This window comes from Pithys albifrons, chromosome 4, assembly GCF_047495875.1.
Source record: "Pithys albifrons albifrons isolate INPA30051 chromosome 4, PitAlb_v1, whole genome shotgun sequence".
In the NCBI taxonomy this organism is placed as follows: Eukaryota; Metazoa; Chordata; class Aves; order Passeriformes; family Thamnophilidae; genus Pithys; species Pithys albifrons.
The window spans coordinates 67,126,005-67,152,610 of NC_092461.1; the positions used below are offsets into that span (position 1 = coordinate 67,126,005).

The 26,606-nt window shown below is 36.3% G+C and overlaps 1 protein-coding gene across 3 annotated transcripts in view; it reads left to right on the forward strand.

Moving 5' to 3' along the window:
* Nucleotides 1-26,606, forward strand: part of TOX (thymocyte selection associated high mobility group box) — a 220,524-nt gene that overhangs the window by 159,671 nt on the left and 34,247 nt on the right. For 2 of the 3 annotated variants that reach the window (XM_071553101.1, XM_071553100.1), the window contains exons 4-5: nt 14,554-14,832; nt 21,665-21,895. In XM_071553101.1, the coding sequence (XP_071409202.1) occupies nt 14,554-14,832; nt 21,665-21,895 (510 nt within the window). The remainder of the gene's footprint in view (nt 1-14,553; nt 14,833-21,664; nt 21,896-26,606) is intronic. The other variant, XM_071553102.1, reaches the window with a different exon arrangement.

The window sequence follows — 26,606 nt, forward strand, 5'->3', positions numbered from 1 at the left end:
GTTGGTAATTCATCTAGAATTCATCTAAGAATTCACTTTACCATTTCTTGGCAAAATAGAGCCCCACTTGCTTTCCTGTAACTTTGTTGGCTGTACAGTACTACCACAAGTAAAATTTAATAATATAGAAATATTAATTGGGCTTCTATGGAGATCATATTGCCCATATGACTATATCTGAACAATCTGTCTTAAAAAAACCCACACTGCTTATGGCAGATGCTGTTTACTCAACCTTGAGAATAAAAGACGTCCACTTCAGGTAGCAGGAAGGTCAACCATACCATGTGCACGTACACTGTGAAAAAGCAGCTCAGAATTTTCAAAATAAAACTTTAAATTCTCTACATTTAAAGACAATTTTTAAAGTTTTTTTTTCCTAAATATTGCAGACATAGGAATTAAAATTCTTCAAAACTGGCGTTATAAAAACTCAGAAGTAATTAAATGCATGTCCTGATTTTCAGGTTTCCATAATGGGATGTAGTTTTTACATAGAGTGCTACAGAAGGTACTTTAGGATACTTACTTTTCTTTAACACATGCATATTTTATATTTATTTTGGTACAGTTCTGCTTAGAAACCTAGGATGTAAATGCAATTCCAATGCATTGCATACATAACTTTTTATAGTTAATGATCAAGGTTAACAGAAGTATCTAGGTATGTTTTTCTTTTATTCTCTTGTCTTCTTAAAACACAAAACAACCAAGTCAACACTTTTTTATTAATATACGTTTAAGTGTAGAACAGATGTATAGTTTGTTGAAATGCCTCTGTCAATTGAATGCATCGTGTTTCCTTTATTCTTCAGAGAAAGAGGACACTTGTAAACTCATTCAACTGCTTATCTGTAAACACCACTGGGACCCTGTTTTGGCCTTACATTCATGAGGAACACATCTGCTTTCCTCAGATGAAGAGTTAGACACTTAAAATGACAATTTCACTTAATGTAAATTACACTACACATATGTATCTTGTCTGTCTAAAAATCTCTGTTATTCTTGACTACCAGAAAGGGTATTTCCATATTGAAAATAGGAGAAGGAAGGACAATTGAAGGAACTTGACCTATCTAGTTGCCTTACTCATATCCTCCTCTTTCAAAATGAAATGTACAAGACCAATGGATATGCTGAAGCTGAATTTTTTGGTTTTTTTTCTTTCCAAATGCTTCTAATTTGCTTATTTCACTAGTTGCTTATGCATCCTTCATCATTCATTAGTTATTAGTATTCATTAGTTCTGAGATCTATGTACTAAACCTGGGAAGGTAATTATGAAAATTGCCCATGCAAATTGGGTAAAGGCACACATAAATTACCAGTTAAAGACTTAGCTAGTAGTTTGCTTGCATATTTACCTGAATTGCATTCGTAATTGCAGTAATTACATGAACAGTCACGGGTGCAGTTTTGCACATACAGCAATTACATTTTAAAATTTCTTCCTGAACTGACTAAAATCATTATTTTGCTGAGAAAAGTATGAGACAATGAGGTGCTTGCTTGCAAAATTAATAATTATTAGTAGAGGATGACCCTACTCTTGGGTAGCATTGAAACTTAAAAGAGCTGTAGTAACACTATATAAAGTGACATACTGGTTGAATGGTACATTCGTATGAAGAGCTCACCCTGGTACAAACACAGTCTGTGACACATGAGCAAGACAAAATAGTGGGGATATGTCTTTGCGTTATTTGGGAAGTTCCTCTGTCATGTCATTTTGAGATTATGTGATTTCTAGTCTTTCTAAAGGTTAACTGTTCTCTTCCATAGCATCTGAGTACTTGCCTGGGCAGGGTAGTTTCCAGGATTACCTTCTGGCAGTGTAAAAGAATGACATGCAGATCCCATCTTAGATTCAAGATAATTTTATTCAATTACATTAATCTGGATTGGATTTGTTAATACATTGAAAATTAGAACCAGCCGTCTGTCTGTCAACAGAGCTGACATATGGACAGCAGAAGAGTTTGGGGATTTCAGAACAACCTTGGTGTGCTCGGGAACCTGGGAAATGTAAGCAATTCTGTTTTGTGCTGTATGAATATTATTACTTGTCATCATGTTTCATTGCAGATAACAATAGGTTAGATAGTCCAGATAAGAGTAGATTAGATACTCTCACACAGAAGTCTATTAGTATGACTGGACCCTCATCAAAGAAGAAAGAGGAGGTGAAATTGTCCTAGAGAACTTCAGATTTTCTTTAAAATGATGCAACTATTCATCCGAACTAAAGCGTTCCAACACTTTGATGAGTTTGTGAGGCTTTGCTGAGGAAACACCAGGGCCATTTCTTTGAAAGGTTGTCTTTTCTCTCGATATCACTCCTCTGAATCCACAGTGGTTACAGCCTTCTCTAGCTTGAAGAATTCTCTTTAAAGCCCAGTTTTGTGGGATCTCATTAATCTGCTGTGTTACCTATGGATCCATCTCTTTCTTCCCCAGGAAGACATTACTTCCAAAGCCTGAAAGTTCTTGTAGTTCAGTGTCACTTTCTTTTAATGTCCTGAGCTCATGTTCTGTAAATTTCTTTAGTCACTATTTTCTCCCTTGCAGATAGCAATTGATTCCTCCCCAAATTTCACTAGAAAATGTTTCTGTGTTGTGGTGGATTTCATACAAAACAGGGCAGTTCTTTGAGTTTGGATCCCTTTGTTAGGATATGCAAAACAAGTAACATATCGCAACACATTCTTACCAAAAGCTTCAGCATGCTTCCTTGGCATTCAGAAATGGAGTTAAATCATTGTATATGTAGTCATAAAATATTGCTTTTGCAGCTGTTTGTTGAAGATCAGCAATGTTGAAAGTACAAGTTTGTAAGATAAAGGAAAAAAGGGAGTTTTTTCAGCCAAACCAAGGTTTCTGCTTTATTCTAAAGATGAATGGGACGATATGTGGATTCATGATCAAAAAGAATAGACCGAATAATTATTTTAAAAAGAAATAAGAAGTTGTGATTACCCACAATATTCCTATTCAAGAAGATATGGGATTTACTTTTTCTCTCTTAAGTTGTTTTGTTAAGTTGATCAGGCTTTGTTAAGGAAGATATCCACATTCAGAAAAATCAAACGAGGAAAATAAAGACATGTTCTTAAATTAAATAGGAGGTTCCCAGGAATATCTTCTGTGGCATGCCAATATAATGGATATTAAGTAAAACAAATCTACAAATTTTAATCTTTTGAGACTGCTGGATATCTGTTATGTTCTACATAGTTAAAAATAAAATAATTGAGACTTTTCCTGTTTCAGGATTATAATATTAGACTTGGCAAGCTGCAGATGGATAATTACACTGGAGATGTTAAATAGGTTTTAGAGACAAAATTGTAAATAATACAATACAGAAGAATGATGGACTTATTAGCATAGCATTAAATTGCTTTTTCCCTGAAAGCCAAGCATATTTTTCATAGCTTACAAAAAGTGTCTTGCCTAGCAGTAACACATGTGCTTAACATTTTAAAAACCCACAATATCTGACAATGGCATTAGGTTTTTATTGCAGGGGAAATAATGACAAAATAGATACAAATATCAGTAAGCTTATCGCTGGATAACAAGATCATATGTATGAAAAACAATCTTTTCTGAGTTAAACATTTTGCAGACCTTTTATCTCAACTGCCATTAGTTCTATCACTCACAGTGAGAATTTACAGGGCTGCAACATAGCAACGGAAAGATTTGGTAAAATATTCTTTCACTAATGTAATTTAAACCATGCAACTCATTTTTATTAGTCTAAATTACTTTTTTTGTTAAGATTTTGTATTCAATGAAAAGTAGTCATGTGGGATATGGTCTGGTTTTTTGAGGGCTACTGGTATCAGCCACAAAAAATACGATTTCTGTCTCAAGGAAAATTAACTTAGTCCAGAAATTCACAAAATGCACAAATAAAACCTGAATGACTTTGGTTTTCAGGTGAATGATGGGTGGCAGGGAGTTACAGGGAAGTTCATTTGATTTAATACAACTGCTGTGTATAGAAATGGAAGAGTTAGCACAGCCCCACTGTGCCTACCCAAGACTGAAGTGATTGACAGAAGAGTTTGCTTAAACAGAGCTGTAATTTGTCAATGGGCCTTCAGGGCACTAAGCCAGATACATCTCCCTAATACAGCTATGTCTAAACTTACTCATGTTCATCTTTGCTTACGATTAATTCTATAGGACATTTCATTGCAGTCACAATACCATTTGTAAACCACAACCCCAGATAGGACCTTATAGCTCAGGGAAATAATTTCAAGGGTGTTCCACATCACAGTGTCCAAGAGGAAGAATCTAGACAATTGCAGACTATATATGTGACCCAAGCTTCAAAGATCCAACTTCATATTGCATTGTAATAGAAGAGCCATTAAATATTTGTGCAGAACAGCAGGAATTATCATAACCCTAACAATCAGGGTAGTGAGATCAATACTACAGCACATAGCAGACACAGCTTTTCACCCCTTTTCTGCCTTCTGGGTGACGGAGATTTTCATTTGAGGTCCTTCTGCCCTTTTTTTATGTCTAGTGCCTTAACAGGTGGACAACACTGGAAATACAATCACTCCTCCCTTGCAAACATTTTTCAGTGAAGTAGCATACTGTTGTATCTGATGTGCTACAGAGTCCAGCTTTCAGAGATAATTTGCCTTTCTTGGGACTGAGATGAGATGCAGTTTAGATCCTGCAGAGTTTTTCTGTAGAGTTGGGAGACACAAGACACTCCAATATTGCACCACGTTTTCCGCTGTCACAGCTTGTTTAGTGTGATTTTCAAACCAGAAGGAATTTTTTGACTCTTCTCACATGGACACTCCCTGCACTTAGGCAAATCTCCTGTCATTCAACCTGAGGAACATAGCTTTTCAGATAAGATAGTAAACACAATGAGCAGCATCTCACATCTTACGTCTTCTGTTTCACCTTTCAGTACTTTTCCCTGTTGTGTCTGTCATTAATGTGTGTAGGTCTAGCCTCTGCCTACACAGCCATCCTTTACAGAAACTAAGCTCATTAGAACAATACAAGAGCCTGAATGGATTAGAATTCAAAGGGTTACTTGGTCATTCAAACTCTCAGCTTCTTCCTCAAAGAGTTTCACACCTCTCCAGTTACTCAATGACTGCATCTGTGTTTCCTGAAGAATAAAACACTGTCATATCCAAAGCATTCACATGGAATCAGTCTTAACATAATAAATACGGCAGTTAAGTCTTATGCTCTTCTTTCCTAAGCATAAACGTTTTAAAATACCTTTATTTAAACATCTCAGTCTAATTCTAATATTTTCAATTTATTTCAAATTAAGCTCTAAATGCTGTGCAATGTTTTGTAATATATAATGTGATGAATATGAATATCTCATCGGAAATTTATTTATTTAAATGCTAAGTCCACCAGTCTTCTAAATATCAACCCTACCATATAAATTATTTAAAATATGTATGGTGAAATTCAGAGACAGATACACTGACATCACTGGGAGATACACAACTATGCACTACTTTCCTTGGCCTGCACTGGGCTCAGCACTCTCCACTCTTGTATGGCCAGATCTTCTCTGGGCAAATCCACTGAAAAATTTGCAAATCATCTGCTGAAGGGTGACACTGATTCAAGAAAAACTCTCCAGATTGTTTTGTTACTGTGAGTCCAATAGAAATTCCTTTACTTGGTGGTAGGGAGAGATGGGTGGTGTGGTCAGGGTACATTTGTGTGTGAAAGCAAGTATAGCAAACAACATGTTACAGATGATAGTCACATTGCCCAGCTCACTGCAGGAAAATCACAGTTTGATGCTCTTGTGCTGAACATCAGAGGAAAAAAAACAAACCAAAACACAACAGAACAGAATAGAATAGAATGGAATCCAATGGAGCAGAAGCCAATGGAGGTTACAGCACACACATGCTGACTGTTGGTGTTGGTTAGCCACAAGAGCAAAGCATCGCAAAGGCAACAGTAGCTGCTTGCACCCCTTTTTCCTCATGCCCTGCAGCAAGCAGAGCTTCTCACTGTTAACAGTATTTTTAAAGATCTAGTTTGTATTCCTAGACTTAATAATTTCATGTCCTCTGGATGCCTCTGTTTTTATTGTATAAAGAAGGGGAGACAATATTGTCTCTCTCAAACATCTTTCTGACCATTTCTTTTGATTAAAGGCTGTTGATTCAAGTGTGTTTGAGTGAACCTGTGAATATTCTTACTCAGGGGTTCTTTAGCATCACTAAAATAAATGTGAAATGCATGATTGTTTTCCTTATGCAAATAAGTGGTGAAATAGAAAATTATTCTGTTTTTATTTGCAAAAAAACAGTGTAGGTATAATACTGTTATCAGATGTGTGCTAGAGTACTTACCTTGTACTTCCTAGGTTCCATTTGTCTGCTGTCAAGCTATACCTGCTGTTAAGCATTAGACACTTTAAAAAAAGAGAAAAAGATAACACAAATTATTCACCATTAAGTCTTTAAAATGAGTCACTATTAAAAGCTTAATTGTTTGCTGAGAGGGTCCAAATTAGTGGACTTTGCAAGATCAAACAAAATTGAAGATATTTGTCCAAATTAAAATGGAAACATGCATCCAGAATATGCCAAATGAACATGTATGCTCCTGTAATAATAATTTTATTATCTTCAGCTTCCAGGCCAGACTTTTAATTATGACCCTTTATATCAGTGAAAACCATGTATTCAGGATTAAAAACCTATTTCTTTAACTAGTCTAGTTAAAGACTGTGGTTTGATATATTCTATGCTACAACTTTTATAAAAACCAGAGAACACTTCTAATAACACTTTTCTAATTTCATGGTTCAGTGCACAGTCAGTAAAGATTTAAATAATTCAGAAAGAAAGCTTATTCTATTTCTTTATTAGAACTTTGAGTCAAGCAAATTCTTTGACATTTAATAGGTTTTTAACCCTTTTAATAACTTCTTATAATGAAATTTATTGGAGGTTGTTTTAAATAAAGGGTTATTATATTAGAGTGAATAGCAGTCGGTAGTTTTTTATGATTAGTTTTGAGACCTTGGCCCTGTGTGACTCTAAGGATATTAAAACATAAAGTAGAAAAGAATGTTAATAGTCACCAAATTAACTGTGTACCAAGAAATATAGAAAGTGTGTATTGCAGCATTTTTGTCATTATGTGATTGTGCTATAAAATTTTGCAGTTAAATTTTGACCATATAATTGCTTTAAAGGGCATTAAGATCAGTTACAGAACCAGTACTATATAAAAAAACCTGAATGGTTTAATTTTTAACAGAATTATTTTGAAAATATTATAGTAGATTTAAGGGGGGAGTATTATTTTTAGTTTAGGGGTTTCTTTACATGTGGGGTTTCTGCTGTTTTATTTTAAGACTGTTTTCCTAATTGACAAAAATTTTGAATGATCCTTTCATTTTGTGCTGTGGGCATAGTATATCAAATACACTTGTGTACAGCACTAGAATATTCCCCAAATAGCCACTTACTTTAAAATTTAGTCTTTCATTATATAGTTAGTTGAAACAGAAGAGAATTATAAAAAATGAGATGATGAAAACACCCATGCCCTTCCTCTGTTATGTGGTGCTTTAAGTTATTCCTTTTAATGTGTTTGGGGTGGTTCTCTGTGGTCATTTTACAGTAACCTTAGCTGTTATAACATATCTTTGTTTACCACTCTGCTTATATGTGTGCTAAAGCAAGACTTGCTTGCAAATATAATTTCTACTTTAACTGAATGGAAACAAAGTTCTAATAGTATGTGAATCTTTGGGTTTGTTCAGTTTTCATTCATGATAGGAAATACACACCTCTTACCAGTTTTAGCCACTGCAATCAGTAAACTCAAACTTCCTGTCACATTTCAGACCTCTAAATATTGGGGTCACTTTTTGTTTTTCTGTAGAGTATAAATACAGATATTCACGTTTTCACAACTTTTAAGTTATCTCATGAAATAGCATCACCATGATCGAAAACTACAGATGAAACTGCTTGGTTTGCTTTTGATTCACTTCCTATTAATCTGGGATCCTAACCAACAACATGCAATGAACAACCACAAGGTACCACTTCTTGATCATTGGTAAGAACTGAGTTCTTAAATGGACATTTCTGCATTTTAGACACTTATGCTTAGCTTTGATTGTATAGAGTCAGAGTATCCTGAATTGGAAGGGGCCCACAAGGATTATTGATGTCCAGCACCTGGCCCTGGTGCACAGGACCATCCCCAAGAGTCACACCATGTCTCTGAGAGTATTTTCCAAATGTTTCTTAAACTCTGTCAGGCTTGCTGCTGTGACCGCTTCCCCAGAGAGTTTGTTCCTTATCTGTATGATGAACGTTGCTCTCATTTTGTAGCATAAAAACAGTTATGAGGGGTTTTTTGGTTTATCAGTTGTTTTGATCATAAATAGTGGGTATTGTTTCCAAAACACAATTCCTTCTTAGTATGCCTGCTCTCACAAACCTGTCTGGCAACTTAATGTTATCTTTTCTTCTCTTTTGAAACCTTCACTTACAGAGTCAAGTGATTGTGTTGGAATTCACTTTTTTTCTCTTGTTTTTAATGAGCATCTCTGTGTCACTGGAAAACATCTTGCAGATGTGCATTGGCTTATTGTAGAAGAAAATTAAAACAGCTAAAATAAAAGCAAAATTTCTAAGTGAATCTCATGGTGTTTCAGGAGGTTGGCACAATCAGGGCATTTTAATGTAGCATTATTTGGGAACAGACAAACATTCAGATTTAATATTGCAGAGGTAGTAGCACAAGTTTGCTGGGAATATAAATGAAATATTACTATTAACAGAAACTTCTTCTGCCTGCCAAGGGATGTCTGTGATACCTACATGGTGACTCCACTGGGTCATGCCAGTGAAGAAGAAAGCACACTATGGTTATCTTCATAGATAACACTTAAGATCCCCTGGGGTTTTCTCCATTTTTTAAAATTAATTGATTTAACCATAGCTTCTCTTAGTTTGAAGAATTTTTACTCTCTGACTTACCTTGACCACTTAGACAGGAAGCAAAGAACTATCAGTCACTTCCGCAGTATCCATCAGAACAGTTCACAGGGGAATTCAGCTAGTAGAAAACTAAGCAAAATCATTGCAAGGCCTGATGGTGGTAATAGAAATAATGTCTGCTGTGCCTTGATATGAATTCGCTTGGAGTAGTGAGATATGTGTTCTCCACTTGCTTCAGTGAGTAAGCCCTGTGTATTTCTCCTTATGTTTTAATGTTTTCATCTTCATTGTGTATTCCCTAGTGTTTCTTGCATGTACTTAGACTTGTTGTATTTACTTCGATCTGTTAAGGCAACCTGTCTTCTTTAATTTAATGATAACATTTATTATAAATTAATTTAAATAGGGAGGGACAATTGGGACTTCTGTGGCTTTTCAGGGAGATGTTGCCTCACAGTTATTAAATATAAGAAAAATAACATGTCAATTATTTTGCTAACAGCACATTTGATTTGAAACTACCCGTCTAATGCTTCTTAGAATTTTTTTTTCTTCCTAAAGCCACCTTCTGGGACATTAGTTGAGTCCTGCAATTTGGCTCTTTCTATATCTTGTATGGGTTAACTAGCTTGTATCAAAAAGGCTGATAATTCTGTTTGGGCTTTTTTTATTGTTATGTGCTATATCCTCTGATAGATGAAGGATTCTGTCTGAATACTGTGTCAGATAAGAATGTTTTGTGGACTTTGGAGCACAATATTTCAAGAAAGATGAAGGTTATTGGACATAGTCCAGCGGACAGCAGGAAGAATGATTAGAAGTGTAGAAAACACAGCATACAAACAAAGTCTTTCAATCTTCAGGTTTAGTTGTTTAGTTTAAAAAAAAAATAACCTGAAAGGAAATTCATAGTAGCTTTCTAGTGTGTACATGTTTTCAGTAAAGAAAAGGAGAAAAACATTCCTCATGTCCACTGGGAGCAGAGCAAAAAGTAGTAGGTTTAAATTACAACAAGGAAGATTTAGGTGAGACATTATGGAAAAAAACCCTTTCCACTGTAAGGATAGTTAAGCACAAGAATTGCCTAGGGAGGTTATGAAGAGGTTAGACAAACATCTGTCAGAAATGATTTAGGTATAGCTAATCCTACTGTGAGATAGTGTTAGAATAAATAACCTTTTGAGGTCCCTTCTAGCACTATTTTCTGTGATTCTGTGATTAGGACACTGTACTCAGAACATTGTCCTGCAGTAAGATGTTTCTGTACAGGGGTGATATCACTGTATTCTGCACCCCATGCTTTACTTTGTTTTTACTTTAAGCTGATGTCCTGAACAATGGTCTGATGTTTAAAGCACTTTATTCTTAGTACTTCAGGAGCTTTGAGCGGGGCACTAGGAGCTCATTTTCAGACAGATAACCATGTTGTGGTTTTGCACTACCCACATGTCAGTAAGGGGGTTGGTACACACTTTAGAATTAGTGACTTGTGCTATGTCATTTACTTGGCATCATACACTTTCATGGCTGAATGCGCAGTTTCTGCTTATAAGCAAAATGTAAACAGAAAGAAAAATAGCCATGAAAAGAAATGTATCCTAGCTTCCCCATTAGTAAAACCAAAATAAAACCAGTTGTGTTCTAAAGGTGAATATAACACAAATTATGAAACATCCTGGAACTGACAGATGGAGAGTAATATTAAAGTGCCAGGTATTGTCATTATTACCTCATCCCAGAGACCAGTGAAGATATCAGTTTAAGGCTTTCCTTATCCTTTTCAACACTCAAAACTCTTTAACTGTTCTTCCATTTGGCATTCTGCCATCCATTGGGATTTGTATTCAGTTTTGCATTTGTCAGGAGTGTGTTTGCAATATTACCTCTTTATACTCAATATGGCTCCAGGATAGCTACATTTTGGTGGGTTTTGTAAAACTCCTTCTGGTGAAAAAATGAATAGGAAGCTTCTGACTTTGAAGTAGTTTAGAAGAAATTTGGCCTATTTTGCTTGTAATGTTGATAGAGTGTGTCTGATCCGTGTCACTATTCCTGCAGAGACAGGTTGCCACAGCATCTGAAACAGGAGCATAACATAACATCTCAGCAATAACCCAGGTGTATGGTTTTCATGACAGTCTGTTCTTGAACCCAGCAGAGAAGATGGGACAGTTTTTTGTTTGTGGATCCTTTAGGAACCTGAAGGTTCATAATCATATGTTCTCCATGGTGTAGCCTCACAGCTTTTCACATTTATGTGGTTATCTGCCTGTTATTACCCAAAGAATAAGCAGTTTCCATTTTCCTTTTTCCATTTTCTTAGATGATCCCACTTTTTCACTAGGAAGGGGCAGGAAGGGAGAAGGCAGTCTCTGCAATGCATGGCAAGGAAGTGAACTAGAAGCCTCATATGCAGATGTGGATCACTTCTGTTGATCCTTGAAGACCACAGCTCTATGAAATGAACTTACACTAGCGTGTTGTCTGCAGGCAACTCTCATGGAGGGCAGAGGGTTCTGGCTTAATATCTAAAAGAGAACATGTGCTGTTAAATCAACTTGCTGTTTATATCTGTTTTTTTGAGGGCCCCTGGTATTCATCTGATTTAAAAATTCAGATGACAAAATAAATTCATGTCAAAAGAAAAAAAAGGGATTTTTTCTAGTGCACCATCTCATTTGCAGTCCTCAGAATTTCCCTAGTAAAGGGTTTTCTTGAAGATAGATAGATAGATAGATAGATAGATAGATAGATAGATAGATATGTCTACACACATGTGATTGGTATGGGGATGCATTCTGTGCTGGTCAATTGGTGTTGTGTTATCTGAAAACATAGTCTGTGTTCAGTGCTGGGCCTAAAATTGTATCACAGACTGTTTAAAAATATACATTTTTTAAAGACAACAAATACAGAATGTTTTATGTCTGATGTCATCTATATCTAATAATATTTGAAGCCCATATTAAGAGTTATTAATAAAGAAAATGTCTTTTTGAATAGAGCAGAATCACAGAATGGGTAAGATTGGAAGGGTCACAGTGGGTCATCTGGTCCAATCTAGGGTCATTATAGAGCACATGGCACAGGGTTGTGTCCAGAGAGTTCTTGAATATCTCCAGTGAGGAGACTCCATAACCTCTCTGGGCAGTCTGTTCCGGTGCACAGTCACCCTCACCATAAAGAAATTCTCATGTTCACGTGGAACTTCCTGTACATCAGTTAAAGCAATGGTATTATATTTTACTTGAGAAAAAGTAATTTAAATGTTAACTTTTGTCCTGCTTTTAGAGGTAGGTAATTTGCAAGTTCATTTAAAGTAAGAGTTAGCTAAGAGTATCAGATGTTGTTTCTTTCCTTCCCAGAGTTCATAAAATCACTAGGATGCTTTATCCTATTAAAAAGTAGTCATGCTTTTCCAGCCTTTTGTGGTAGGGTTTATTCAGCACAATGGGGCCCTGCCCATGAAAACTGAAGGCATTTGCAAGCAGGGCAGTGTGGGCTCAGCCCCTGCAGGGTGGGGGGTTCTTGGGGAGGGCACACACCCATGCTGAGACATGAGCACCATAGACAGGGTGAAAGGAGGAATTTGGGGAAGGTTTTGCCTCTCTTTACCCAGTGCATGAGGGACTGTGTGGCTTTCCATTCTCTGCCCCTTTTGCCTCAAGCTGGCCAAGAGGACCTAGAGAGCCGACACTCCCATACATCATCCCCAGTGGCTGCCCAGCTCAACAGCTGGATCCAGAGTAAAACAGCCAAGCAGGAGTTACAGCTTCATGGGCACAATTGTTTTGGTACAGGCTGTCTGCTAGAGGCGGAGATAATTATAGCTTTTAAGGCTAAACGCTTGTTAAGGAGGGTGCTGATACTGGAGGGAAAGGACCAAAAAATCAGTAGTAATTTAAAAATATAAATGTCTACCAGGATTCAAATTTCAGCCTTCAATTGATTTCATTCACTGCTGCAATCCTCTCCTCTGGTGCTTTAGTGGTCATTAAATGAACTTGAAAATATGTTTGTATCAATAACTCTTTTTTTAGCAAAAACTATTAATTTCTGTAACATCATAAATACCTATTGTGATGTCACATTGACAGAAGCCATTTCAAATGCTTTTCAGGGACACAAGTACAGGTAAAGTGGTAAGGTATAGTATTACTAGTTTGATTTACTGCCAGTGACCTCTACAAAAATCAATCCCTAAGCTCATAAAAAAAAATCCCTAAAATGGATACAGTTTTACACTAGCAATAACAAGAGAATAGGTGAAGTTACAGGTTTATCTTTACTTTTTTTTCTCTGTGTTACTGGTTGAAAGGTATTTTACAGATTGCTGAGATATATAGGAGTGTGCATATGAGCGAGAGATAGGTTATAGAAGTCATGAGTTATAAAAGGTTTAAAGAAAAATAAAATCTGAGTGATATTTAGATAATTCGCATAACACATCTAACAAAGACTGTCGGTAGAATAAATTTGGCTCTGTTAATATATTGAATCATTAACACATATCCTTATCATAATGGAACTTACAGAATCGCAGCTCCTGTCAGATTCCGCTTCATTTATACAGCATGTTTGTCTGATGCACAGAAAGACAACTATATCTATTTCATTTGAGCTCTGAATTGACATGTCAATGTTAAACCATGCACAGAACAGCTTAGCTTAAATCTGAGCTTCTCTCTGATATTCTTTTCTATTTGTTATGTTTCTGTATGAGTATAGTGAAAAGATGTTAGAGGCAATCTGCTGAGGTCTGTGTGTATGGTGCATTTGACCTCTGGACAATAAAGAAGTTTTATCCTCCAGTGCTTTTAATTTTATCCTTGCAGAGACTGAATTTGTTGCTTGCATTAAGATAGTATGTCTTGTTAATGCTAAGAAGCAGTGACCCACATAACACAATGAATTCATTTGTCAATCCTGTGATTTCCGAACTTTCTGTCCATATATGTCTTAGCAGTAAATCAACTCGGAAATCCTTTAATCAGTCTATCAATGCATCTTTCTTGTCAGTGGTCTGGATCCTGAAAAGTCCAGTATCTTATTGGGCTGCACCCAATAAGCAAGGTAGACTTGGACCTAATATGAGGTACTCAAATTCTGCAAACTGCAGCTCCAAAATTCACAACTTACAAACACAAAATCCTATGTTAAAAAAGCAGGATCTGGAAACTGTCTTGAATTTTGAGGATGTTCATGTTTTGATCTAGGTCTGAACTTCAGAGTGCAAACCTGTCCCTATTTGTTAGCGCTTCAGAAATCCTCTACGTGCAGTTACAGAAAGCAGTGCCCTTTTGTTCCCCCTATTAAAAAAAAAAAACCCAAGCTTCCATTGCTTTTTTGCTATCCCCAAGGGCTGAATAGTTTATAACAGTCAGTGTTATGCAAATGTCAATCATATCCTTGTTCTGTTTATTTCCAGTATTTACATGTTTATTTAAGTACTTGCCATTTCCTTTAAGCTTTACATAGCCAATCAGGCCAAATGAAGTCTAAAAGAACAGAACACTTTATTAGTGATATGCTTAATGCAGTTTTTTTCCTCTTGTAGATGCAAGATTTACGGAATACAGAAGGAGCCCAGTATAGTTCCCATCCTCAGATGGCAACCATGAGGCCAAGGGTTCAACCTGCAGATATTAGGCAGCCAGGAATGATGCAGCACGGGCAGCTGACTACTATTAACCAGTCCCAGCTCAGTGCACAGCTTGGTTTGAATATGGGTGGAAACAGTGTTCCTCACAACTCGCCCTCTCCACCTGGAAGCAAATCTGCAACTCCTTCACCATCCAGTTCAGTCCATGAAGATGAAGGAGAAGATAGCTCTAAGGTAGGCTTAGATGCTAGGATTGCTATGTAAATGGGGGATATTTTTAGGACCTGCGAAATTAATCATATGGCCACAGTTATTAAGGTGATACTTTAAACATTATTCGTGGTTGACTGAAGTGAATAAAGGGTTATGAATACAGAACTTAAAATATCCAATCAATTCTTCAGGCAGCTTGAGTAAATTACATCATTCTTCCTAATGAGAGCAAATTGGAATCCTGTTAAACACTCAAAGGATAGTAATTTCTTTAGGACTTTAATGTAAGGGTTGAGTTTTCTCGCTTGCATAGCAGAGATGTTTGTTCCCAGTTAAAGATCAAGTTACTGCTGTAAAAAGTATGAACAGTCTGTGCAATGTGCTAGTCTTTGCTACTTGGTCACAGGATGAGTAAATAGAACATGATAGCAACCAGAACAGAAAGGTCTTATGAACTTTAACAGCCTTACCTTGAATACTGGAAGACCTATTATGCATTTATACTTTGAGAAGTGCTGACACTTCATCATGACATTTTTAAGCTTCATTTTAGTGTCAGTACAGGCATGAAGCGATAAGAGTAATTTACATAATAAATTTCTTTAAAGGATAAATGTCAATCTATATAGCAGGTTTTGCATGTGAAAATCTCCCAAAACTCCCAAAATCCTGAAAACCTCACAAAAATACGCAAGACTATTATCTTAATTTTGCAGACAAAAAAGCTGAGACACAGAAAGATTGGGGCTTAGCACAAAGTCATCCCTTAAACCAGAAATAGAGGATATTGAAATTGAGGACCACTTTAGCTCTATTTGATGGTCACTGCAAAACATCAGTGCTGTCAAAGCACTCCTGCAGTGTCGTGTGTACCGTGTACCTTGTAGTGTACCACAGCCATGTCTTGTGGGGAAAAGTTGCAGACTTGCAAGGAATATGAAGAAAACATATTGTGAGTCACTGAGGAGGTATAATCCAGTCAAGAAATGTAAGTCTGATTTGTTTTCAAATTATATTATTTTTCATGCCTCAAGCTATAAAATAATCATGTAATTGGAGACATATGTTTTACTACATTTTGAATAAATTCAGATTCAAAAGTTTTATTTTAGGACATTCCCCTGATTTCACAAACTTTAGGTTTTAAAAATTACTGAATAATTCATTATAAAAGAGCACTTCTTTACTGAAGGAGACTTTAGAATATAACTATGTAAAAATAATTCCAGGCAGCCTTTACTTTTTTAAAATAATTTATTTGCTACTCCTGTTGCTTTGCTAATATTTTTACATATATTGGTGGGGGTATACAAGATGCTCTGAACTTCTGGAGAAAACATCCACTCAAACAATATTTCCTTTCTGCTTCTATCAAATATTTCAGTTATCTCACACATATTTTTCATGTACTTTTCCATTGTAACACTTTTTACTAGCCAAAGTGTAGGGATGTAGTTTCATGCAAGCAGTAGTTATCTGAAACTATTGTTTTCAATAGAGAAATACAAAACACTGTAGACTAAGGAAAACTTGGTCCTTTCTTTGTGGAAGTTTAAATCATGTTCAGTGTTTATATAAAATGTTCAACTTTTTAACAAAGCATGCAATTTTGCAAAACTCTCTTTAAAATTCTCTCATGCTCAGTCTAAGCAGAAAAAAGATGACAAAAGGCACAATGTGCAACACAAAAATAAATTCAGGATGGTGCAGTAGATACATTGCCTTAAAATTCTATAATTATATTTTCTCTCCTAAGAGAAAAGTTTTAATGGATATAAAATTTGGTTAATAATAACAGAGGATTTCAATTCTTCTCTGACTAGTATGGTTTAACCAACAAGCTTGACAGAGTGCAGATAATGTCATGCTGTCTTCTGTGGGATTTTTTAGGTCTTCTTGAAAACACCTGAGGCTGGCCATCATTGGAGACAGGCAGTGGGCTGACATGCCTGATCCAATGCAATGGTTATGCTGTAGTTCCCTCTGTAAAAGGCAAGAGGGTTTGAATGATCAGCCTAAGGAGGTAGTGTGTTGTTGTAGTTCGTGATTTAAAACTCGCCACTCTCTCTGTCATGTTGCTCTTCCTGGAAGTCAATGGATATGAATACTCAGAGTAAACTGGTTTTCTCTGGAGACCTTTCTCCCCAGACACAACAGTATTACATTTTTCAGACTTGCTTTGGAGGAATGTGGGAATGTTCTCACTCCAGAAATCCTCATCCCAGTGAAAGAAGGCACTGGAGGGTTCCAGGAAGAGATAAACCAGCTGTTCTGTCTCATTGTGAAAAACCTCTATCTTTTACCTGAATATAACTTCACTAAATTTGGTGTTTTCTCTTTGATTTATAAACTCTAATTTAGATGTGTGGTATTACTTAACAGAACAGTGCCAGAGCTCATTAGTCAGTCCTTTGGTAGAGATGCACATGCTCCAGTCCTGCAGTAGCTGGTGGAGCTCCCTTCACGGAGTCAGTAGGATGTTCCTGCCATGAGGATTGCATAAAAAACAACTCCCTCTGGATTCATGATATCATTAATAGCAATGGTGACATTGTCCCTGTTTAACCAGCAGGAGAAGATGTTTGCCTATGTACAAACATTGATCAAGACGACAAAGTACATTTTCAAATGGAAAATCACCTCTGTGTCAGATGTCGGCCTTTGGTTTATATCAGCTGAAAATTCAGCCTTATGTGTGAAAGAGAAGCCACTGGGGTTTTGATAGCACATTTGGTAGAAAGCTCCCTAACAACTAAACCTATTTCTATCTAGAGAAAAAAAAAAAAACAAAACCAAAAACAAACAAACAAAAAACAAACCAGAAATCTCAATGTTCTGTTCATGTTTGCATGAACTTCTAGAAAGAGGATAATGGAAAGTATAAGCAAATATGTACATTATATACCTTTGTACTAAAAATATAGTTGTATCCCTATGAAACACTGATTTCCATGCATGAAGAAAATGACCATTTCAACTTAATGTATATATTCCAAATGCTAGTAATATGGAAACTTTACAAATTAATTTTTTGATGTTCATTCTATGATAAATATTCAAAGCATTATCCAACATATACAGAACTAATGGCAGCAGCTGTTAAATACTTCTTGGCAATACTTGTTCTCATAAAGACTCTTTCATATAGGCTGTTTACACTTCAGCTGTCCTATATTCCCTTGCACAAAAAAAAAAGGGAAAGGAGCTGTATTATAAAGGGCTCAGTTTCCCTACTTGCTGTTACTCTAAAAACAGTGAGGTTGCTTAACCATAAGGACAGTGACAACAGCAGCAGAATTATAAGGCTAGATATAAAGTCGTAAGGATGCTAGGATCATGGAAATGTGAAATGTAGGCTCAGACTAAGGATATCATCTCTTCAAGGGGTGTACATCACTAAGTCTTCTTAATTCTTCTAAATCTCACATGTGGGACTATCATTAGAAAAAGAAAAAGAAAGGAGGTAAAAATCAATAGTTATAAGTACCTATAAAAACATTCTAAACAAGGTGGTCACTTAGCACATACTTTATTCTGACCACCTCAACACTGGAATATTACATTTATGTAATTCTTGCCATAATTCGTACTCTTGGACCATTAAACATGTACTTGGTTATTGCCAAGCATAATTGTGAGCTGCTGGAAACATTACTGGTTTGTAAATAGGTATTTCTTCATAGATGGATATCAGGGGTTTCTTCTATGCTCCTTTGCATATCACTTAAGAGAGAAATTCAAATAATGTATTTAACAGGGAAGATAGTGAAAGGACTGCAAGTAGCAAGAATTAAATAACAGAAACACAATTACTAAAGAACTGCAGCAGCATATTCTCTTTATGTGGCAGAGGTTTTACAATATTTACTTTATATGATAGGAGTTATAAGTAGAAGTCTATGTTTCTGTTCAGCCTATTATGCAGATGGTGCTTGATTAAAGTCTATTTTAAACTACAGCGATTACTGCAAGCTAGTGTGCATGAAAAAGCTCTCCTAGCTCCATTAAAGGCTTTGGTACTATTGCAGTTTATTTTAAATATGCTTATAGACATTTTCCAAGTTCTCAGGGGACATTTAGATATCAACGATGTGCCTAACTTGATAGTTTTAAATCCTACACTAGATATTCTTGTGATCTATTATATGTGCAACATGGTTAATATACACTTTTTTAAAGTGAAAGATTATTGCTTTCTTGTGATAAATAAGTTAAATACATCACCATAATTAAGCAATAAGCCATGACAGGAGGTGGATTACCATGAGCTAACTATACCTCCAGGGATTCTGAGGCACAAGTCTATGCCTAGCAGAATATATATGGGTTTTATTTTATTTTCCATCTGTCTCTGCTTTGGTGGTTAGAAGTAGAGTCTATGAAGCTGATAGACTGATGGGAGCATAAGGCAGGCCATCGTCCCAGCCATTTGCAAGGTTATTAGTACTGGAATTCTTGTATTCTTTTTATTTTGTTATTTTCATATAAGACAAACAGAATTTCCCCTGTGTGTACTCTGTTTTTAACAGTGGGTTTTTGAAGTGTCTTGATCATTAAGGCCAGAGAATAAGATTTTAGAGCTGTTCATGCAACAGCTTACCAGAAGGTATCTTATTCAAGTTTTTGTAGTATATCACCTAGTTTAAGGGTAGTTGAAGTAATGTGGTATCCTAACACACAGAGAATTTTAAAGTCTTCTTGGTTCAAAAATACTCTGAAAGAAGGAAAGCATTAATCAATCACAGAGGTAAAATTATAACTATAGAACAAATTATTCTCAAGTCTTCTTGCTCATGGAGTTCACACAGGACTTCTGAAGATTTTAAGCTGCTGTCAAATTAGCTAGGGAACCCGAGTTAATTACCCTGATGTCAAATTAACTAGGGAACCCTAGTTAGCCTAGTTAATTATCCTTTAACTGGTATTTTTGTGTACCCTGTAGAATGAAATAATTGCAAGAGACTAAAATTTGGATAACTTAATAACGGTTAGCACACTGCTTCTGTTTTTTCCTGCTGTCAATAGACTGCGTGTCCATTAACTTTGTATTAAAGATACATCTATTTTAACATAATGCCCAGGAAACAATCAATTTCATTTTCAAATTGTAGTCATCACTTTTTTCCTGTTTTTATTAAGCCACAGAGATCCAGGTTGTTCACTTTAGTCACCTGGGTCTTTTGGACACCACACAGTGGTTCATATAGAAAAACAAAAAAGCTTTTTTCTCAAAATGAGGATTTCCAGCCATTTTACTCATGCAGTTCCACTGATTTGAACACCTCTATTCTTCTGTACCACTTGATATGCATTATTAAAAAATAATAATACATGGAAGTGAAAGAAGTCAAGCCTGGTAGATCCGTAGCCTAAAGCATACCTTTTATGCTCTTGATCTCACACTTCAAAACGTTTATGATGCACACTACTTTGGTCATGCCTACAAAAGAAAAAAGCCTTTGAAAGCACTTGTAGGATCACACATCATTGCTACAGGTATAGTAAATTAAGTGATCATATCAAGAGAATCTGCTCTGCCATGGAGTTCCAATCTGTTGAAGAATCAGGTTAGTGTCGCTTTATGTGCTTATAAGTCATGGAATCAGTGAGGTTGGAAAAGGCTTTTAAGATCGTTAAGTGCAACCGTTAACCTCACGTATCCAAGTACACCTCTAAGCCATGGCCCCAGGTGCCACATCTGCACATCTTTTAAATGCCTCCAGGAACAGTGACTGCACCACTTCACTGGGCAGCCTGTTCCAGTGATTGACAACCTTTTTGGTAAAGAAATTTTTCCCAGTATCCAACTATACTTCCCTAGGTGCAACCTGAGGCCATTTCTTCTCATTCTTCTCATTCCATGGCTTGTTGAGACCCTGGCACCCACCTTGATACAACCTCCTTTCAGGCATTGTAAGGAGTGATATGCTATCCCTGTGCTTCCTTTTCTGCGGGCTAAACAACCCCAGTTCCCTCAGCTGCTCCTCATAAGCCTTGTTCTCTAGACCCTTCACCAACTTCATTTGGAAAATAGGGTACTTCGGTGTTTGCACAAATGCTCATGTGCTGGGGTTTTTTTGAGGTGGTGCATAAATAATGCACATGAACTTCCCTCCATACACCGTTCCTTTTTCACTCATTTCCCCAAACTGTTTGCATTTACATGAGCAGATGAGAAAAACTATGCAGCTAAATCCAGATAGATCAGAACCAGAACTCATCCTTCAAGGAGCTCTAAACTGTCTGTACTGTTAAAGCTTTGTTTCTTCAGACTTTAGTTAGAAGGTGTGTAGGGGAATGTCTATAATTTAATTGTTTAATTCACAGTCAGATTCCCTTCAAAGTCCCTGGAAGGTGTACTACCAGCTATAGAAGAAATTGATTTGAACAGTAGTCTGGGATCACTCTGGGGAAGGGTAAGAATAAGAAAGGTAGAAATGACAGTGTTCCTGCTGCCTGCAGGTGGTTAGTGTTGTTGAACTGGTAGTGAGGCTATAGAGAAACCAATTTCATTTGAGTTTTCTCATTATATGCATGTTATAGCCTTTAGCAATAAAACTTAGAAAAGGTGAAAAAATGACCAGATGAACTATAAAAGAGATTATAGCAATTCTATGAAAGAAAAATATAAAGTACTTCATGGGAAAAAAAATTATGTAATCTGAAATACTTATAGTGAATTTTATACATGTGACTAAGGCAGAGAGTGTCAACATTTAGATTATCAAAAATGGCATGAAAAATTCCATTTTTGCATGCAAAATCCAAAAATTTTGTATCACAGAGGCTGTAACACTGGGTGGACTGAATTAAATCATTTTTTTTATAGTACTATTCTAATTTTATGTTACAGATCAATGGTGGTGAGAAGAGACCTGCTTCAGATATGGGAAAGAAACCAAAAACTCCCAAAAAGAAGAAGAAGAAGGACCCAAATGAGCCACAGAAACCCGTGTCTGCCTATGCATTGTTCTTTCGAGACACTCAAGCAGCCATCAAGGGCCAAAACCCCAATGCTACTTTCGGCGAAGTCTCTAAAATTGTAGCTTCAATGTGGGACGGCTTAGGAGAAGAACAAAAACAGGTACAGTATGTGCTATAGCTCAGAGGCTTTGTTTCAGGAAAGTGTTATCAGGGTCATCTAAGCACTGTAGGCAGCTTCTTTTGTTTGCCAGGGTGAAACTTGAATATGTGACATCTTAGGAATTTGATTTAAAGAGACTGAGATGAGGAGAGTATAGTTTCATTTCTTCTGTATGAAACCAGTATAAGAGTTTCCTTCGTTTTGGGGTATGGCACAAGCCTTAGAATTAGATTTAGGCCTTTTTATGCCAAAAGTAGTGGTCATAAGATTTTATGATGGCATTGTCCTGTGTATTGACATTGTGGTGTAAGAGGACCTTGCTGCCAAAACTTAGACCTGTGCAGTGGGACCTGACATATATCTGAGCTCCCAGTTGCCTATTTTTCCCTGCCCCATGATCCCAAGATGCCAGAAGGGAAGCTGAGCTTACCTTTGTTCCCAATCCATCCGGCTTTTATGAAAGAAATCAGTGATGTACTGACCCAAAGAGATGTAGGGTGGACACTGGCAAATGAACAGTATTCTGGCATATCCTCTAGTACACATGTGGGCTGTGGAAATCACATCTCGCAGTTAGGTCTGTCTTCCATAGAAGGGCTTTGGTTCTGCAAGGAGGTCAGCAGAGCTGGACCTGAACCTTTGCAGAAATCCTTCCAAACCAATTGAATGCCATGTAAAAGTGGGCAACTCTGGAAGCTCATCATGTTCACGTGGTGACAGCGGGCAAATGCCATTCATCCTCACTATAGCATGCCATTGCTTTCCTGTTGTTACTGGTTGTAGTTTTACTAACTGACAATATAATGGATTGGATTGATAAAGAAATGGGAACTTTAAGAAGGAAACAGATCTGGAAGGAAAGGATACACTGGGTGAGAGTTTTATGGGCTGCAGGAAACCTGGGTGAGGGTTGGTGTCAGCATAGGGAGTGGAAAAGTACTGGTACATTGAACCTTATTCATTCACACATTATTACTGCAAAATTATAGATAATAAGACCAAGAGTTAAAGGAGAATCTTCTTATGATTTTTTGGTATGTAAAAATATTTGGGCTTAAAAAAAAAGGTTTAATTTGTTAATAACTGGATGGTATAGGTACATCTTGATCCTTGTTAAAGATACTAGTGTAATAAGAATCAAGATTTTTCACTCACTGACTAACTAAAAAAAAATGTTTAGCTTGAAGAAAGGTAACTTTCTGAATACAGGAATAAGAGAAGTCACTTGGCCTAGCACATTAGTTATTTTGTTGTATTGGCTCTTTCTTCTCCCTTTTTTTCTATGTCCAGCAAAGGCCAATGTTCTAGGTCTGTCAGGCTATTTAGATCTTCCCAGTACAACAGTTCTGTGGTTGAACATTACTTTTGGGAACCATGATGTTTGTTCATTTTCAACTGAGAAAAAGTACAGACTTATGCTTTTGGTAAAGCTCACAAGCAAGAGGGTTAATGGCATTCCTCTTTGTTCCACATACCTTCCAGCTTGCAGGAGGGACAGCGCTCTGAGCCCCACCAAGAGTAGCCACTGCTCAGCAGATTGCCCAAAGATGCAAAAAGCAGCCTGCTGTCCCTGTTGTCCATGGCCAGGACCTCTGATCAAAGCTGAGAAACCATAGACTGTGGTATCTCACTTAAACTGGTTCCTAATCCATAGAAAGATTGTTGTCCAGAATCATGCCCTGTTCTTGAAATCTGGACACACAATTTTTTTTCCTGGAATGGTGAAAGGCCAAGACCTGGAAGTACAGAATCTGTCTCTCTACTTAACATATATATCTCTTGTGATGACACCAAGCAAAAAATTATTTATTTATGCAGACCCTTAATTTGTGACTGTTGCAGTACTGTGGTTTTTCCTTCCATAGTATTTGTTCTGCTTCCACCTCAGAAACCTTAACTTCATAAATAATGGTCCAAGATCATATAGCAGAGATAAACCTCAAAGACTATAAAATGCACATTTCCTTTGAGCTTGTCATATGAGTTCTACCTCCAGAATACTGAAGTCTTTCCATAGATTTCTGTTTAAGAAAAGTGCATAAAATCCTGAATTTCCAGCTTTAATTTCAATTTCCTATTCATATTTGAAAACAATAATTGAATAAGTCTTACACTGAAACAGAACAAAATTTATTCTCCCCATTTCTCTTCTCAATTTAAGCTGAAACACAGCAGAATGATGTGTTAAGGACTCCACATGACATATCCATGAAAAAATTGGCTGCAACTAGATTTTTAAGCCAATTTTTTCAAGAGTTTGGGTTAGCATATCTTTGTTGCTCTTTGTTTGCCTGTTCATTGTCATCTATTAAGCACATTTTTAAAACTCCAGGCCAAAGACCTTTCTAATCTAGCACTGTATGAAAATAATAAAAGATAGTCCCCTTTTAAAAAAATAAAATTGGCAATCCTATTTTCTAGAATAAATTTAAACTCATATTTTTTCCTTTAGGGATCTAATGTACCAAGTAATGATTACAAGACATCTTAACTGACTAGATAGTCTGTATTTTAAAGGCCTAATTTTTCAGATTCAGAGTGATAGAAACTGTTACAAAACCTGTGTCTCTGGTAGGAAAACTTAACTCTGAAAATACAAAGTATTAATGCAGCATTTGGTACTTGGCATTGAAGAAGCTTCTGAAATTCAAAAATAATTAAATAAAGAAACAATAAAGTCATTAAAGGACTACTTTATTGATGAATTATATTTGCTGTAAAGGGTTCAATTATCATAAAGCTTCTGGCTTTTATGTTTTGGAAGTTAATGTGTATTCTGGAATTTAAATAGAAATGCTTCTCCAAATTATGTTTCCTGAAATGGAACTCCTTTTACTATTTAAATAGTAAATATAAGTGAATCAGAAAGTATAGCATAATGCAGCTATTGAGAGAGAAAAATAGCCTCATGTTTTCATATTTAAATGAAATTGTCTTTGTTCCTAAGATCTGAGCCATTTTTTTTCTGAAATGCATAGAATTGTTTATTCCTGAAGATTGACCACAGAATAAATAAAGGTACAGAAACTCAGTACATTAATGAACTAAGGGCAGTATATGTATGTCCAACCCTTTGCAACAAATTTTGATGACCTGACTGTAGCTTGAAAAGCTTTATGCAAAAACCACATATGTTTTTCAAATGTGAAGATTTAGGAAAGTGTTGTTTGAGAAAATAGGATTTGAATGACAAAAAAGGAAATGAAAATGAACTAGATGATGGTGGGTGCCTTACTGAAGTTAAGGGAGAGTTATGCTTAGAATGGATTGCACTCTGATACTTTTGCCATGAGGTTATTGCAATTTATTAGATGAAAGCAGATTAACAGTGTACTTCCCCCTCATTTTACCATATGAAAACATTTCCATTTTTAAGTCATATGCTATAACTGTTCCCATTAATTTCTGTTTGTAAAAGGGACATTTGCACAGTGCTGGTATGTGCCTGTGTTTTGTTTGCCCAAACCTGTACAGAGAAGCCTAGAAATTAAAGGGACTTTAGTGGTCATGGTGGGCTTTGTCGTGGTTTCTTCCCAAATTCTGAATTGAGTATGATGATTATACATGATAAAAAGACAGGACTGTGCACTTTCCTTCATTTTTCACTGTAAATGTTTCCCGAAACTGTTCAGATTAATAAATCTATTAATGAATACAGCTGTAGCAGCTGTATGTTGAGATATATTCTCCTGAATGCTGTAGCCATACCTCAGGGATATTTTTTTTCAGTGACTTTTCTAGTTCCTCTCTCATGATCACACTCTTTTTTCTCCTTAGTACTATACTTCTGTACGTCCCATTTTTGTAGCTTATTTATGTGGATCTTTGCCCTTTGCATACATTTTTACTGCAAAGGGGAGATAAACAGCCTCCAGGAAAGAGGGTTCAGCATGCTAAATGGTTGAGTCTCTGGCTTTCAGATAGAACACTGGTTTAAACTGGGTAAAAAGACTATTTAGGTCATTTTCTGTCCTTAGATGAAAAAGGGAAGTAATTTTAAATCAGTACCAGACATGTGTGTACTAAATGAGCCTTCAGTTTCTAACTGGAGTTCTAGTAAAGCTGTAATAGATGTGGCAAATTACAAACAAAATGTTCTTGTTTACATCAGTGTAACTTTAAAACTTCAGCCAAAGACCTTAATAAATGTTCTGTTATTCTAAAAATGGAATTGAACATCTATTCAACATTCAGCAAAATTAATCTCTGGTGCAACTTCAGTGACTTAACTGGAATTCTAACAGGAATTAGTTTGGCCTCCTGTGAACAGCTTAGTGTATGTACGGGTGTATGTGTGTGTGTTTCTGTGTGTTAACTTAAATGTTGCACTGGCCCTACAGTTGGAAGAAGGACTGACTCACACAGGGCACTCAAAACTTAACAATCAGAAGAAGCAGGTAAAACAACTGTCAGAGTGCTGTAACAGATGCTATCTTTCAGGCTGCATAATTCATACACGGGAATATTAGCTACAACAGTTCAGCTCAATAGCAACACCTCATTATTTTATCCCTCAGTATTTATTCCTATGGTTGACGCCTCATGAAATTACTGCTAATGTGTTTATATAAGGGCAGATCTGACACAAGTGGGAAGAATTTAATTTCCCACTCATTCTTTCCTGCTGATGTGTCCTCTTCCCCTGGTAGATGTGGCAAGTGTAAATAGTTAATTTGCTTCAATTATGAGCCTGTCCTGCTAAATTAGAAGC